Below are 15,399 nucleotides of genomic sequence, written 5' to 3' on the forward strand. Positions count from 1 at the left end.
TTTTATAGCTGCATTATGGTCAAAAAGCTTTTTCAGAAGTGTTTCAGTTTTGCTACAAATCACTTTCACTTTTTTGGCATTACAGGCTCTACTTTGGATACTAACGGAAAACTTTAGATATAATCTGGTTCCATAAGAAGAAATTTCAATCCTAAACGTTCATAAACATAAGTGTAAACGTTATACAGTAAATTGAACTCATTCTGTATAACACAGGAATGAAATCCTGAGGTCCAAACAAAGAGCAGATACACACCTTTGTTGCGGCAGCGCACACACACACACGTAGTGTTCGGTTTTCAAAATGTTTCACCATAATGAGTTTTGGCAGTGAGGGTGTTTTAATTAAGCTTATATGTTTTGGTTCCCAGTTGAAATTCATTCATTTTCATTTGGATCTGTAGAGCTGCACGGGTTCAGACTTGTCCTCTGAGTGATATGGTTGGAGGACACTAAATCCTCGTTCTGTTAATTAAGGCTCAAAGAAATATTGTGGATGAGGGAAACTATCTTGGCAAAAAAACATTGGTGAGAGATGCTCATGGGAAATTATTGTTTTTAAGTTAATAAGTTGTTTTTGCTCTTAGCAGAGTGAAAGGGGATTTTAGGGATTCGAATCTAAACAAACAAAATGTCCAAATGAACTAAAGAGCAAGGAAAGAATCTCTAAAAGGAAATCAATACCACACATGGTTAGAACAGAAAAAAGTTTAGAGGCAGTCAGCTAAAATTCTGCTTCAATAGTGTTTATGCGCACACAGAAACACACTCTCACACACACAGACACGCACTCACAAAAAAAAAAAAGACTTGTCATAGATAAAACATTATGAAGGAGCCCACAATCTCTCAGTGTTATTCAAGATAAATAGCTTCTACTGTAGCAAATTGAACAGGCTCCATTTAATGCCGTTCTAATTTTCGTTTCTTATCCGAGCGTAGACACGCTATTAAAACAAATTGTGAACATGAAGGTTTGGATAATATTTAAAAGCTCGAAGCAGCCACATGATTAATGTGGTTACAGTCTGGCAGATAAGAGAAAGACTAATGGCTCTGAGAGGCTGCCAATTCTATAGCACCGACAGTCTGTGTTAACCCAGTGATTTTCTAAGCCAGCTCTCTGAACTCATTTTATGTCTAGAAATTATACAAGAGAAAAAATCTTTTAATAAAATTCTAAAAATGATTTAATATAACATATTTATGAGACAAAACAAAATATTTGTATATATTTTACATACCAAACAGCTTTAATTAGTATACAGTATTGAGAGGATCCTCCTGTACATAACAATAAGTAAATGATAAGAAGCTGTAAAGACAATAACAAAAACATACTGTGCTTTTTCTGATAAATCAATAACCCTGACGAGACGCTCCTTTTATTTTCCCATAACCAGATCTTGTTGTATTTACCTCACATCACAGCATATCTCAATACTGCGAGCATGCTTCACGGTGCAGAAAATGACTGCTGATGATCATATTTGTGGCTCGACAGTTTAAACTGAACAGCTGTTTAAAGGTTTACTATATACATTTTTAATCATATTTTTATCTGTCTTTTTTTTCTTACACTTTGTGTGTTGCATGATCTGTGAAATACAAACGAGCGCAGGTAGCTAAACTAGACTACGGCGTTTCAGTAAATTTTGTTTGTGCAGCATAAAATCAACCTGCTTAAGCAACCACACAAAGTGATGAGGATATTCTACATCATCTCTTAAGCAGCCATATGTCCAAAATTTGTACCATTTAGTGAAATACAAAACAATTGAAAGTTGAACAAAAATGTGAATTCAGTGAAAATTCTGTTCATTTATTTAACTTGATTCATTCTGATCTGTGATCAGTTTTAGTCATGTGTTCTGGAGAGCACAAGAAAGCTGGAATTTTCTTTATGATAGTGTAATAAATGTAAATTACAAAATGATTTTTTTTCCCTGCATACTGATGCCACAATACAAACTGAAAATGCCCATTTGTACAAGTTCCAGTCATCCATACATCTCTGCCAGACTCTTTGTCTCTGAGACTCACCATGGATGGCGTGACACTTGATTCTGTGCAACGTTGCTCCCCCATGTGGAGCCACGGCTCCACTGCATTTACAAGACGGCACATAACTCATCACAGGATAAATTGTTAACTTGGATTTTGCACAACCAGAACCACTTGTTTCTGGATGTTCCCATAGCTAGATTTGTGGAATACAACATGCTGTGGTGCTTTGAACAAGTCTGCAGAACAAACAAACAAACAACGAAAAAAACAGCCACAACAAAAAGAATCGGATGAGGTAAATCTCTTCCTTTATTTCTCTAAACATCCACCATGTTTCAGAGAGCGAATGCTGCAGCTGATCATTAAGAACAGTTAACAATTCAGGCTCTCACTGAAGCAGCCATATTAGTGGTTAAAGTGCTGATCCCTCTGCCTCTGAGCTGGGATGCAAACGTGCAGCAGCGATTAAAAAAAAAAAAAAAATTGGCTCTCGGTATATCCACAAAAGCCATTTTGCTTTTCCCAAGTCACTCTCATTTGTGTTAAATTTGTTGAATGACTAGATATTTTGCAGCGTGAAAATAGTGGCCACATTAAGAGAGCCGTAAATATCTGCTGTTCCTTCGGCTCTTAAAGTGATTCTCTATTAAATGTTTAATCCCTTCATATATTTCCAATGCCCTCTGCTCTGCTGTTTGTTGCTTGCAACATGCTGACATTTAGATTTATTCTCCATTTTAGGAGATCCAGTAAAAGCAAAATGTCCTGAAACTAATATAAAGCGATGGCTGTGGGTGTTCCAAGGGCCCCGTCAGTACACCGACTTGTCGGGGCAGGACAGAGCTCTGGGGTGGGTAAATCACCTCCAGTGCCCCAGGGATGAGGGATTACCCTGGGCTATTTGGCTGCTTCCAAACAGGTGAGGAACCTGGTTAGACATGACAGACTCTGTTGGGGTGTCCAGGGCTTAGAGGATATTACTTTAAAAGCAACTTAGTGGGTGTTCCTGGAGCTCTCTCCTCGTCTTCTCTTGGTTGTTTGTTTGTCAGTCATTAGAGACGGGGCATTTTGCTCTGGTGTTGGCTCTTAATCCGACTGATAGTGATTAGAGGGGTGGTCAATAGAAGCTAATTGTGTGCACTGTTGGAGTTAATAACACAAATGCAATCAGTCAGCTTTAAATGAGGAAGCCATCTTGTATTTGTGTCTCCTTTCTTCTAATGAAATACTTTCTTGGGACAGATATCATTCATTCCTTCTTTCATTCGTCTTCAACCGCTTATCCATTTCCGGGACGCAGGGGGGGGCTGGAGCCGATCCCAGCTCACAGTGGGTGAGGGGCGGGGTCACCATGGACAGGTCGCCAGTCCATCACAGCGCCAACACACAGAGACAGACAGAGACCAACAACCACTCGGACTCACACTCAGACCTACGGACAATTTAGAGTCACAAGTTAACCCAAACATGATGTCTTTGGATCGTGGGAGGAAACCCACACAGACACAAGAAGAACATCCAAACTCCACAAAGAAAGGCCCCCAGGCTGGGAACCGAACCAGCAACCCTCTTATTGTGGGGCAACATGGCTAACTACTATGCCAGAACGGATATCTTCACTTATTATTTAAACGGCTCTGTGCCATCAAAGCGCTCATCTAGCATTGTTACTGGGCCCACTTCTCAAACATAAACCCTATCTAGCTAAGCTAGGGACCTTGTGTGCCTTAATAAAGTCCTAATCACTGGAAAGCATTGTTTATTTTCTGTCAGGCTGGCCCCGGGGCCTCACAAATTTAAACCCTCTGGCACTGTGGCTTTCCCTCAAAGCCCCACATATCCGCTAAATACCATCAGAGATCTGAGACTTTTCTGCAGCAGTCCCTTTCATTAGTGTTTGTGGTGACCTTACTCGGCCTCCCTGGCACCCATTTTATTCACTAATGCTGAATTACCTTTTTGTTCTCTATCAAAATAAGTTCAGGATTCACTGGAATAGGATTGACATCTTATAATGAAAACACTGTGGCTCTGATAACGTTGATCTTTTTATTTGTTGCTTTACATGTTATGTTTGCAATTTAGGATTTGTAGCTTATTTTGCTGATGCCTTTACTAGTCTGATTAAAAGCAGCAATTTAATGCTGAAAAATACAGGATGAATATCTGGGAAATGTAATTGTAAAGCTAGAGTTCTGTCAAAATACAGAGTACATAAGCACTTGAATAATAGACAAAGTATAGTTTTGATTAGCATGTTAAATTCAAGTAAACATGGCAATCTGGTCTTTTTTCTTGTGCTAACTCTTTAAAAAGTTCTGTGTATTTGCAGTAGCAAACAAATGTTTTAAAAAGATTTGATAGTATTAGCTTGGAGTATTTATAATGTAGATCTGTGGATCCGATTGCGGATATCACACCACCACCTAGTGGAGTTTGTTGTTTTTACAGCTGCGGCGATGCTTTGCTGCTCCACACGAAGGGCAGCCAACAGAGTCACTGAAAGAAATCAACACCACATCACTTCAAGAATAATATCAGCCTACGTGTGTCACTTTATATGGTTACACTATGCTGGACAGCTCAATAAGGAGCAAAACATCCCAACCCAATTATCCTTGACTGTCAGTGATATTCATATCAAGGCCAGATTTTCCCCGTTTGCTCAGGGAACATCCCATTCAAGCAAATGTGTTTGCTCATACTCTCAAGACATGTGGGCTGAGGAATGAAATATCAAACAGGACAACTGTTAATGGGATGCTCGCACACACGCACGTGCACACGGCGATGCATGCATTCATATACACACACGTGCTGCATTTGAACAGCAAGCGAATCTCCTGAGCGCACACACACACTCACTGACACTCCGTAGCACACTTTCCTGGATGGTAATTAGACGTCCGTCGTGTCTGCTGAATGATCAATGACAGCGTTGTGGGCTTTGCATTAATAATTTGTAACGGAGAGAGACAGCAACAGAGAGTGAGAGGAGTGGGAGATGTGTCCTGTTGTGTTCGGGGACAGGGGAAGGCTAGATTACTCATGTGCCAGGGGAATCTAATGCAATTATGAGTGTTTGCTTGCACCATGTGTCCCCTTCCGTCTGCGCAGGGGCATCGGGACTGCGCCCGCCACCATCCTCCCCTTCAGCTCTCTTGTTTGTTTTCAGTATTTACACCATGACAAACCCCTCCCTTCCTCCTTCCTCCTCTTCATCCTCATCACCAATAACTCCCCCCGCACCCCCTCATTTGCCCCTGCCTTCAATATCACTAATTAAAGTAAACCAATAAGGCTGGGGGAAGGCAGAAAATAAGACTTGTTTGAAGACCAGATTGAACTCTACCGGCAACTCAGAAGTCAAAAGAGGCACTGGGGGTAGCGATGGTGGTGGTGTGTCTGTTTGTGTGTGGGGCTCTGGCAAAATATACATTATTTATAATGCAAGAAAGAAGGCCACATAGGGAGAAAAGAGGTTTGTTTAAGAGATTAGGGATGGCCTGCTTATTAGCTTTAGCTCACATTCCCAGTCATTTGCCTATTCTTCAAGACTCCCATGCCATCCACAAAGAAGTAGCCAGATTATTGATTTGAATCCAATTTGAATTTCTTTTTTTTTCTTTTTTTCTTTTTTTTCCCGCTTTTGGTTTAATTCTTATTAAGGCAGCAGATGAATGCCTCTTGGATGGGTAGATGGAAAGATAGATTGCACACCTCTAAACATCAATATGTAATTATGTTTGGATTGAATGGTGCCCTTTGCACTATATCAAGCAGGGCAGTCCTAGTTTGACGGGGTATTTTGACTGTACCCTGGGACACGGATGACATTTGATTTTTGTGTATTTAGTGCCAAGGATGATATTAAGTTAATCTGCCCATGCTCCTGTTTGCTCTTAGGGATTTAGGAAGTATAGGCAAACATGAAGCACACAGAGACTCCAGTTAAGACGAGGGGCGACAGAGAGACTTTTGGTAAAGTGACAGAGCTGAGGTTGGTGGCAGCGAACTGTTGATTCTCTCAGTGTGAGGCGGTGAGAATATTGTCCATGTCCAAAGCTCCCTTGTTAGGATTACATATTTGCTGTTAGATCCGTTGCTAAAGTTTAAATCTATGTGTTTTGCAGCAAAGTTGACCTTACGGTGTGAACCTCCTTAAAAACTAACTTCCCAAAGGCATTGAGGATTTCTGCTGCTCTGCTAATCAAGTCAAGAACTTAAGAGCTATGCACGCATCCATCCTTGAAATAACTGCAGCTGTACAGTACAACTAGAGTCTATGACTGCTGAAAATAGGCTGAACTGTATTGTACTGTGAAGCTGGTACAAATTATATCGAGTAGCATAGTATATGTGCATATGTACTTTATTTGAAATACAGCTACTATTAAAAGGTTCTTAATTTTGTTGTCGAACATTATTCTACCTCATTAAGGGGTGCAGAGTTATACTGTCGAGGCAGTGTAAAATAATTGGATCACTCATTATAATTGAGAAAAGTTTGCCTGTCCGGAGCCGGCTGTATATATAAAATAAACATGAATGTAAATTCACCATTACACCATCTGCCTGCCAATGCACAGTATGAAACTGTGGGAGGCTTGGGAATGAGTAATGGACCCAGTCACCTGTAAGGCATCATTTCAGTTTGGGTTTTGTTTTTTTTTTTTTGTTGTTTTTTAACCACAATTACCAGCCGGAGAAAAATGCTTCAACTGTGTTCACTTCGAAGTGTATTTTTTTGGGATTGGCCCAATCCTTTTGTGGCCTGGAGGGTGGCCAAGGAACAGTGATTTGGGAGCCTCATCTTTGGACATCAGTGAGTTGTCAGGAGAAGAAGAAAAACAGAATGATGCATTTTGCTGCGGCGGTATAACAAGGTAACTATGACTCACCGCACATTCATCTTGATTCGTCTCGTCCCACCACAAACTTGAGACTCATTTGCGAGTCATGGAAGATATATCAAGCCAGACAGAAATGAAACAAATGTAGCAACACGAGTCACCAAAGCCAGAATCTTTTTCGCGGCCAAATAGAACAAGTGCAAAAACATTTCTCAGAGTCGCAGGACACCACTTACTAATGCTACTGGGAATATTGAACAATTAGTTACTTAATTAATGATCATGCCAGAAATTTAGGCATCACTTTTAAATCGACATGACATACACAAAAGAACTGAGCTGAACAAATGTACATCAAGAATTTATTCAACTGCATTGAAGAAATTAAACATTCAGCCTGTTGGTTTGCATTCGGGCCTCCGTACATAGTAATACTACTGCAATATATCCTGTTTGTATTTATGGCAAAAAAAATAGCATAGTCAGCTACTGATCAAAAAGAAACTTTACACACCAACCTTTACCTCGATATGTTCAAGGAAAGTATATTTTTAACCAGTTATATTTTCCTCCTCATAACTTTTTGCAGTTGCAGGCAAGAAAATGCTAAACAAGGTTATTGTTGGAATAAACACATTTTAGATAGAGGGAACTTTGTAGTGGAGATTTACAAGACCTAACCAACACCAAAAAATAAAAGCAGTAGATGAGGAGTACGCACACAGACCTTCTGTTTGATGTATAGACTATTGTACATTGTTTCATATAGCACAACCAGCAATTTCATACTAATTATATTCTTAAAATCACAGAAAAAAATACCTTCACAAACATTCCCAGGAATTACCCAGGCCCCATGTGGCTGTAGAAGACAAGGGGGCTGCAAACTGAGCAGGTTTGGGAGGTAGCTAAATCTCCCAGTACTTTCCTCATGCTTGTGAACTTCTTCTCGGGGATTAGGGGGTAAACACACAGGGTCTGAGAGAAATATCTCCCCCTACCTCCAGCCCATAACCACATGAAATGACTCTGTTGACTCAATGTTGGCACGCTGAAAAAAGCATTGTGGCAGACTTGGAGAGGGTTGGGTCCAAGTCTGTCATGGATGAGTTCTGTCAAGCCCACAAGGTCAAATCATCTAAGATACAGTTACGATAATCAGTCTTTAACTTATAATGATCAAAGAGGTGGGGATTTAACTATAACTAACTATATACAAAGAAAATCTGATAATGCAAACCTGCTATTTCATAATCTTGGAATGATATTTATTTGCAATCAAAATATTATATTGTGCGTCGTCTTTGCCATGGATGTGGTCTTTAGTCCAGGTCATTTACGAAAGATTCAAACAAGCTAAAGTAAATCAAACTATCTCAGCGTATGACTCCTTCCCACACATTCTAGTAGTAGTCTGTGTGACCAATAAGGGGGAAGCCAAACAAAGGAGTTCCATGATAGCACCTTAAAGCTAATCTCTCAATTACTACTTTACTGCTGCTGTCAGACAAAACACAACAAAAGCTTAGAGCTGTCACGCATACAGCTCTTTATGTGTGCGTGTTTGTGTGTCTCTTTGGTAATAGCCATGTGTGGTCTGTCTAATCCAGTTCTTTGGTGCCTATTTCTGTTGCAACTTAACTATAAAACACTGACACAATATGATTGACAGGCAACATAATACAAAACATATGGTGTGGGGTAGCTCAGTGAGAAAAGCATGATATAGTCATTATCGTGGTTAGGGGTCTGGTGTTACGATGAAGGATCTGAAGTGTGGGGCCCTGGACTTTTATCGTGTGTCTTCGGAATGCTAACATAAATAGTTTATATTTAAATATGTGTATATATGTTTTGTTTTATTTTTTTAACTTGGCCACATCAGTTATCTGACTTTTGTGTGTAGAATGCATCCATTTTGGGAAGACTTTGGCTTTGGTATATAAACATTGAAATAAGTTTGATGGATTTGATTTTCAAAGGGTATATAAAAGCATATTGCTGTTGTCTGAAAAATGTGGATGCCATTTCACTATGTCATTCATTCGTTCATTGTCAACCACTTATCCTTCCGATTGTGGGCGTTGCTGGAGCCAATCCTAGCTAACGTTTGGGTGAGGGCAGAGTCCACCGTGGACAGGTCGCCAGTCTATCTCAGAGTTCAGTTTATAATTGTCATGCTTGATTTTGAAACAATTATTTATCAAGCCTCGACTGTGGCGCATTTTTCAAAAAGCCTAAAAATATCAATATCTTGAAAATAAAATCCAGTTGATAACAATAAACTATTTTGTCAGATTTGTTGCTGCGTATAGCACTGACACAGCAGAAAACTCGATGCCCCTTTCAGACATCAAGCACTGAAGCCTACTGTGCTGCCGTGCATTGGAGCTGAGTATATTCCTCTGACACAGAAGCTAAAGCTAACCATGTCAAAGAAAGACCAGGGGATGTCACAGGCGATGCCTGACATTAGCCGTATAATGGCCAGGATTTGTGGATAAAACAGGGGCCTCACATTGGCAGTCTTTCGTGACTAAGCGTGGCCATTCTTCCATAGCCATTGGGACGATACAGTATATCCATCCCAGTATCTCTCCCTGCCTAACTGACGATGTCTCTTTCAGATGTGCTGCTCTTTCTCAGATGTTGATATCGTAGAATGTGGTAACATGTCTTTTGTTTGTGATGTTGTGGAAACACATAGTCAACATTGAGACCAACAGGTGAACTCACGGTTCATGTGGAACCATAGTGATTTTCATCTCAGACATAGTAGGAATATTAAAGCTTACGAGGACTGGCGTGTAAAAGTGAAAAAACTAGTATCAATTCAAACTGTGTCACTGTATGTCACATATGAATTAGAGTAGCATCAATTCATATTTACAAGATAGCATTTATTTTTTTCTCATTGTTGAAACACTCTTAGTTGAAATAAGATGGTTCCTGCTTAGAATTTTTTATGCTCTCACTATATTCAGCATGTCATCATGTGTCTGTCACACAGGAATATAGCTTAATAAATACGTGGAAATCTCTTGATCCCAATGTAAATATTGCGAAAGGCAAGGCGGCAATTTTTGACAATTTTTTTCCAGACATGCCCTTATTTTTGTGATGGCATTTACCTCATCTGGCATTTCTATTGTTTGTCAATTATCTTCCTGAAGTCTCATGTCTGAAAGAGTTGTCATAGTGAAGTGATGACAGCACTAGGTAAAAAAAAAAGAAGAAGAAGCAAGCAAGCTCATAGAAATGCATAAATATTATTTGCAAATGTTGGAGTTGTTATTTCTACCGCTGCTCAACACCCCTCCCACTTCACACCAAAGTTTCCTATCCAGACGATATCTGCCAGAAAGGTGCATGTTGAATATGAAGCTTGTCAAGGTGGACGAAAATGTGTTCATTGCTTCTTGTATGTCTTCTCTGTATCAGTTGCACAATGCTGTGACAATTCCAGTTTGTGGAGTTCAAACACAACGAATAATAATAATAAAAAAAACCAAAACAAAACAGTAAAAGACTTATGGCTGTCACTTTGAATAGCTTTCTCATAAATGAAGCAGACATTCAGATATGTCCCCAAGAAAGCCCTATAAATCTGTGAGCATGTCCAACATCTGCAGTTGAGCGTGCCCAGCCACATCACCACCTGTCAAAGCTTGTCTTTCTTCTCCTTTTGATCTTCCCCTGTTATCTGTCTCCTGCGTTTTCCTCTGCAATTTTCTGATGTCTATTTCTTTCAAAACTTTTCTGTGGGACTCTTTGGAAAAGGGAGGAGCAGGGATTGGGGGTGTAAAATGTGTAATCTGTGATTGATAGCACAGAGAGAAGACTAACATTAGAGGAAGAGAGCCAATTGCTCTTTCATTTTGAATTAAGATGGAAAAGAAGTGCAGCTGCCAACAGTCTACATTTGAGCCGGATAACACAACAATAAAACAAATTCCTTTGACAGCTATTTCAGTTTTTCATTGAGAGGAACTCAAAATAACCTTCCCCAGACAACCGCTCTCCTGGCTGACAGCCCACAGTTGTTATTTTCAACCCTTCTGACTCCCTATTAATTCAATATTTAACATTACCAAGGACCCAACCTCCCAAAGCTGATGACAGATTCAGCCATTTGCTTCCCGTGTCTTTCACTTCATCTCCTGTGCAAATGCGTTTAATTCCAACTATCTCCTCTGCTTGATATCAAGTCCAGAATCACTGTGGCAGCCAAATGTGACAGAACTAGAAGTTTCTTCAGACATTAATACTGCATATGCAGCACAATCGGTTTCAGATCACAGACGTGCACTAAATGTTCTGTGGGGAAGAAAACAATCTTATGATTTCATCTGAATAAGAACACAGAATTCTGTGCAAAAGAAGCAATTTATGAAGTGAGACACAAATATAGAAGCTTTTACATGACATAAGACTGCCATCTAGTGGCAGCTAAGTTTACTTTCTACAAAGTCAAGCATTGAAAAATATTTATTGGTATTATCTTTTAAGAAAAGGAGCATAACAGTTTCACAGAACTGTATAAATTATATTGAAAAGACATGAATTCCAATATCCCATCTTGTCAGGTAGCCTCTTCCTCTTCAATCTCACAGACTGATTACAGTACGGATGCTGAGAAAAAAAGAGGGAGAAATGATTAGGACAGGGTTAGTCACAACCTTTTCACCAAATGTAATATAATACAGAAAGAGTTGAGAGTTTAAAGTAATCAGTTTAATAAAACAATAGAGTATTTTGAGTTTGAGTCAGTAAATAAGTTATTTAAATTTTCCATAAAACCAACATGGCCCCGCTTCAGGTCGAAGCTCGAATGTTTGTGAATATTTTCTGGTTTCCTGCAATTAAAAGGATTTAACTGTTTTAATGCTTTACCATCATGTTGGAATTTGGGGACTAATGAAAATAATAGTGTGACACATGTTTTCCTTACGATTCATCAAATTCCAAGACATTCCCCAGCTGCTCCTACAAAACGCCACAGACGGCCATACGAGCAGTTTGAAAGGAATCTGATTGGTCTTTTTAACCAATTGTGTTCTCGACCACTCTCTTAAGGTCTTCGTGTTGAGCAGTTTTTTGTTGCCGACGACATTAACTGGTCCGTTCATTTATAATTTCCGTCATAGACGCACGCACACATAAACAAACAAGTACTACCCTCCAACAGTAAATCGGTGCTTACCTTTTCCCAGTTCTCAAAAGGTCAAAGGCCACATTGATTTGATCCAGTGGGAGGCTGTGGGTAATGAACTCATCCAGCTTCAGCTTTTGTTTCATGTAGTCATTAACCAATTTAGGCACATCCTCCACACTCTTCCAACCTTTAGGGGGGAATAATGAAAATGAAGACAGACAAAGCATTGTAATCTGAGATATCACCTTAACCAATGAAAGCTATTACTGTCTTTCTAGTCACGACATTCCCTTTTATTGTCCTATTTCTTTATTGCAGTACGTTACCAAAGATCACCTCCAAAATAAGTCCCCCTCAACGTGCGACCCATGAGGATCTTTTCAACCTTTACATTCATCACTCCTGTCTCTGTCCATCCGGCGATCACACAGGAGCCACAGCTGTCTTTTGTTGACTCGAATGCAGCTGTCTGAGACAATTCATGTTGCCTTTAAAATCCATTTACATTTGGACACATTGTGTTGAGACTACAATGTGACCCAAAAAAAAAGAAAAACTCACCATGATAGATGGACTCCCAACACACTCCACAGCGTAGTCCACGCCCCCATCTGTCATCTTGACCAGAACCTCCTGAATGGGCATGGTATGGTCTTTGGGGTTGACGCATTCAGTGGCTCCAAACACAGCAGCTTTTGCAAACTTGTCCGGGTTAATGTCGACTCCGATAATTCTTTTTGCCCCGGCAACCTGGCAACCCATGACGGCAGCCAGTCCAACGGCTCCGAGCCCGAACACGGCACACGTAGAATTTTTTTCCACCTGGATTCACATTGTGTGGAAGAGAAGTCGGTTAACTCAGACAGATTTGACCCAGAGTCCTGTTGGGGGCGCTGCTCGGTAGCTGCCGTGCAGCGCTTCATTCTGGCACTTTCATGTTTTATTGGTTATGAAAGAGCCATGTGATTCTGCTGTGACCTAATTTCCCCTACAGTTACAATAAACTGAGAGAGCTGATGCAACTTTCATATGCTACATTTCGACTTCATCCCACTGTATATATCAAGTTCAAACATTTTCCTTCTATTGTTTTCTATATGAATTTTACTGACCTATTTTATTCTCATGAAAACTTGCTTTCTATTCACCAGGTTTTAATATCGTCTTTTTTCATTCTTTGATCTGAGACTTTTGATACCTGATATTAAAAGTGCTGTTTAAATAAAACACTGATTGTATCATATTTGAAATACAAATTGAATTCCCCTTTACACCCACTTCACACCCAGTTTGTATGTTCTCAAGAACATATCAAAGAACAGGGATTCTCTGTGAGTTTTTATAACTTTAACACTTTAAGATAAGCGTTTGTCCTTAACTTGGGTAATCTAAATCTGTTTACTGCTCAAAACATGTACTTATCTATGTCATTTTTACAGACCTTAATTCTTAAAGAAGGAAGTCTTATATTCATCTTATTTTAAAGAAAAAAATATCTGTATTGTCAGATACAATGCTTGACAGTTCTTATTCATCAGATGTTAGGTACTGACATCTAGTGGGGAAAATTTTCTACTTATGTCATATAGTTTTGTCCTCACATAGCAGTGTTTGTTCTATGGGGAAAAAAAAAACTGTTTCAATGATGACATGGTTCTAAATAAATGTTTATGTAAATTTCTTGCATCTGCATGCCACCAGTTATGACCTGGAGGCAAATGTGAAGCAGATCTGTATCCTCTTACCTTGGCTGTATTAACAGCTGCGCCATAACCAGTGGAGACACCACAGCCGAGAAGAAACACTTTGTCCAGCGGTGCGTCACTTCTTATCTTTGCAAGGGACGTGTGTGGAACCACAGTGTATTGGGAGAAGGCGCTGACACCAAGGAACTGGTACACCTGCTGCCCCTGGTAGGAAATCCTGCTTGTGCCATCAGCCAAAACACCCACTTGTGTATTTGCCCTAAAAACCCCAAAAAAGCATGAATAATATTTTAACCTCGTCTGCTGGATTATGCAGCAAAACACAGTGAAGGCAATGGATCAAAGGTGGGTATGTTTCCATGCAAATGTGTTTTATTGAAATCACCAGTTCTTCCTGCAGTGATTTGTTTTAGCACTCTCACATCGCTCACATTCCCCACACTGAGGCAGAAAAAGAGGGATAACTTTATCCCCTAAAAACAAGAAAAGCAAACTACTTCAGTCAGGGTTCTGTATGTAAAATAAAAACAAAACAGAAACGAATCCTACCAAATATCAGCTTATCCTCTGCTGTATGATTTACCTGGTGAGAATGTGGTTACCTCTGGACCAACACTCTCCACTATTCCTGCTCCTTCATGGCCAAGAACAAGTGGGAAGGGTCTAAACTTCATCCCTTTTTCAGCCTCGTACAGGTACTCCCAGTCTGTGTGGCACACACCAGCAGCAACAACCTGCACAGACAAGCAGGGCGCTGTGCTCATGTCACAATTTAAGTGGTTATAATGTTTCAAAATTGCCCCATCAACATGAAAAAAAACAAAACAAACAAACAGAGGAAGTGGTGACCTGTCTGTCAGCATTTTGTCTTTTTGTCTCCGCATAATCAAAATAAAATATGCCTGGCAACACAATATTTCGACACACGTTTCTTATGAAAGGACACTTTTGACACCACTGATAATAGTTTACAACTGTCAGCACGATCCCAGAGAATTATCGTTGAGAAAGTGCACCCATTTCTGGTCAAAAAAAGAAGTTCTAAAAAGTTTGTTCAAGTTGTTTTCTCCTGGATGGTCAGCTGACCTTGATGCGCACTTCATGGACCTTAGGAGGAGCCACTTCCACATCTTCAATAGAAAGGGGCTTTCCACTCTCCCAAGCAACAGCTGCTTTGCACCTGATGACCTGAGACAGAGACAAGAATACCCTTGTATCACTTGTTCCGGATTAAACATGCTTTTTCTTTTATTTGTGAAGGCAGGGCGTGGTCGCTCTACCTTCCAATTATACATTTGGTATGTTTTAAATAGCAAAAATTAAAAAAAGAAAAAACTGAAAACGATACAAATGAGGTTTATTCTCACCTGGCCTGCGGTTGACATAGTTGACAGATTGCTGAGATATATTACATTTGCCTGATTTTGAAAAAAAAAAAAAAAAAAAAAAAAAAAAAAAGACAACTATTGACATCTACACACGTAACGGAGACACGGGAAATAAATAATAATAAAAAACAACTTTACGACAAATAAATACATTCATCTGTGGCGGTATACATACCAAGTGTCTTATCTTTGTTGAACTGTCACACAACCTGACGTTTGCTACTTTTTGAATAGGATGAGCCAAAAGGCGTGGCGAGTGGGTTTTACGACAGTTTCCGACGCTACTGGGC

General features: G+C 39.7%; 1 protein-coding gene across 1 annotated transcript; it reads right to left on the minus strand.

The window, feature by feature from the left end:
• Window positions 1-11,330: 11,330 nt before the first annotated feature.
• LOC115049535 (alcohol dehydrogenase class-3-like) lies at window positions 11,331-15,353 on the minus strand. The gene is made up of 10 exons (XM_029511813.1): window positions 15,285-15,353; window positions 15,089-15,139; window positions 14,808-14,909; window positions 14,305-14,455; window positions 14,107-14,194; window positions 13,761-13,980; window positions 12,577-12,837; window positions 12,352-12,484; window positions 12,064-12,202; window positions 11,331-11,492 (listed from the first exon to the last, which is right to left on the minus strand). Exons 2-10 carry the CDS (start codon window positions 15,104-15,106, stop codon window positions 11,468-11,470), a joined length of 1,137 nt encoding a protein of 378 aa, XP_029367673.1. The 5' UTR covers window positions 15,107-15,139; window positions 15,285-15,353; the 3' UTR covers window positions 11,331-11,467.
• Between the last annotated feature and the right edge of the window lie 46 nt (window positions 15,354-15,399).

This window comes from Echeneis naucrates, chromosome 10 (assembly GCF_900963305.1).
Source record: "Echeneis naucrates chromosome 10, fEcheNa1.1, whole genome shotgun sequence".
In the NCBI taxonomy this organism is placed as follows: domain Eukaryota; kingdom Metazoa; phylum Chordata; class Actinopteri; order Carangiformes; family Echeneidae; genus Echeneis; species Echeneis naucrates.

Excerpts from the sequence above, each read along its gene's own strand:
- LOC115049535 (XM_029511813.1), bottom strand. Across the intron at positions 14,195-14,304 it reads GGTAACCACATTCTCACCAG|GGGATAAAGTTATCCCTCTT; the intron begins GTAAATCATACA and ends TCTTGTTTTTAG. Across the intron at positions 12,485-12,576 it reads TTGGGAGTCCATCTATCATG|ACAGCTGCATTCGAGTCAAC; the intron begins GTGAGTTTTTCT and ends GAATTGTCTCAG.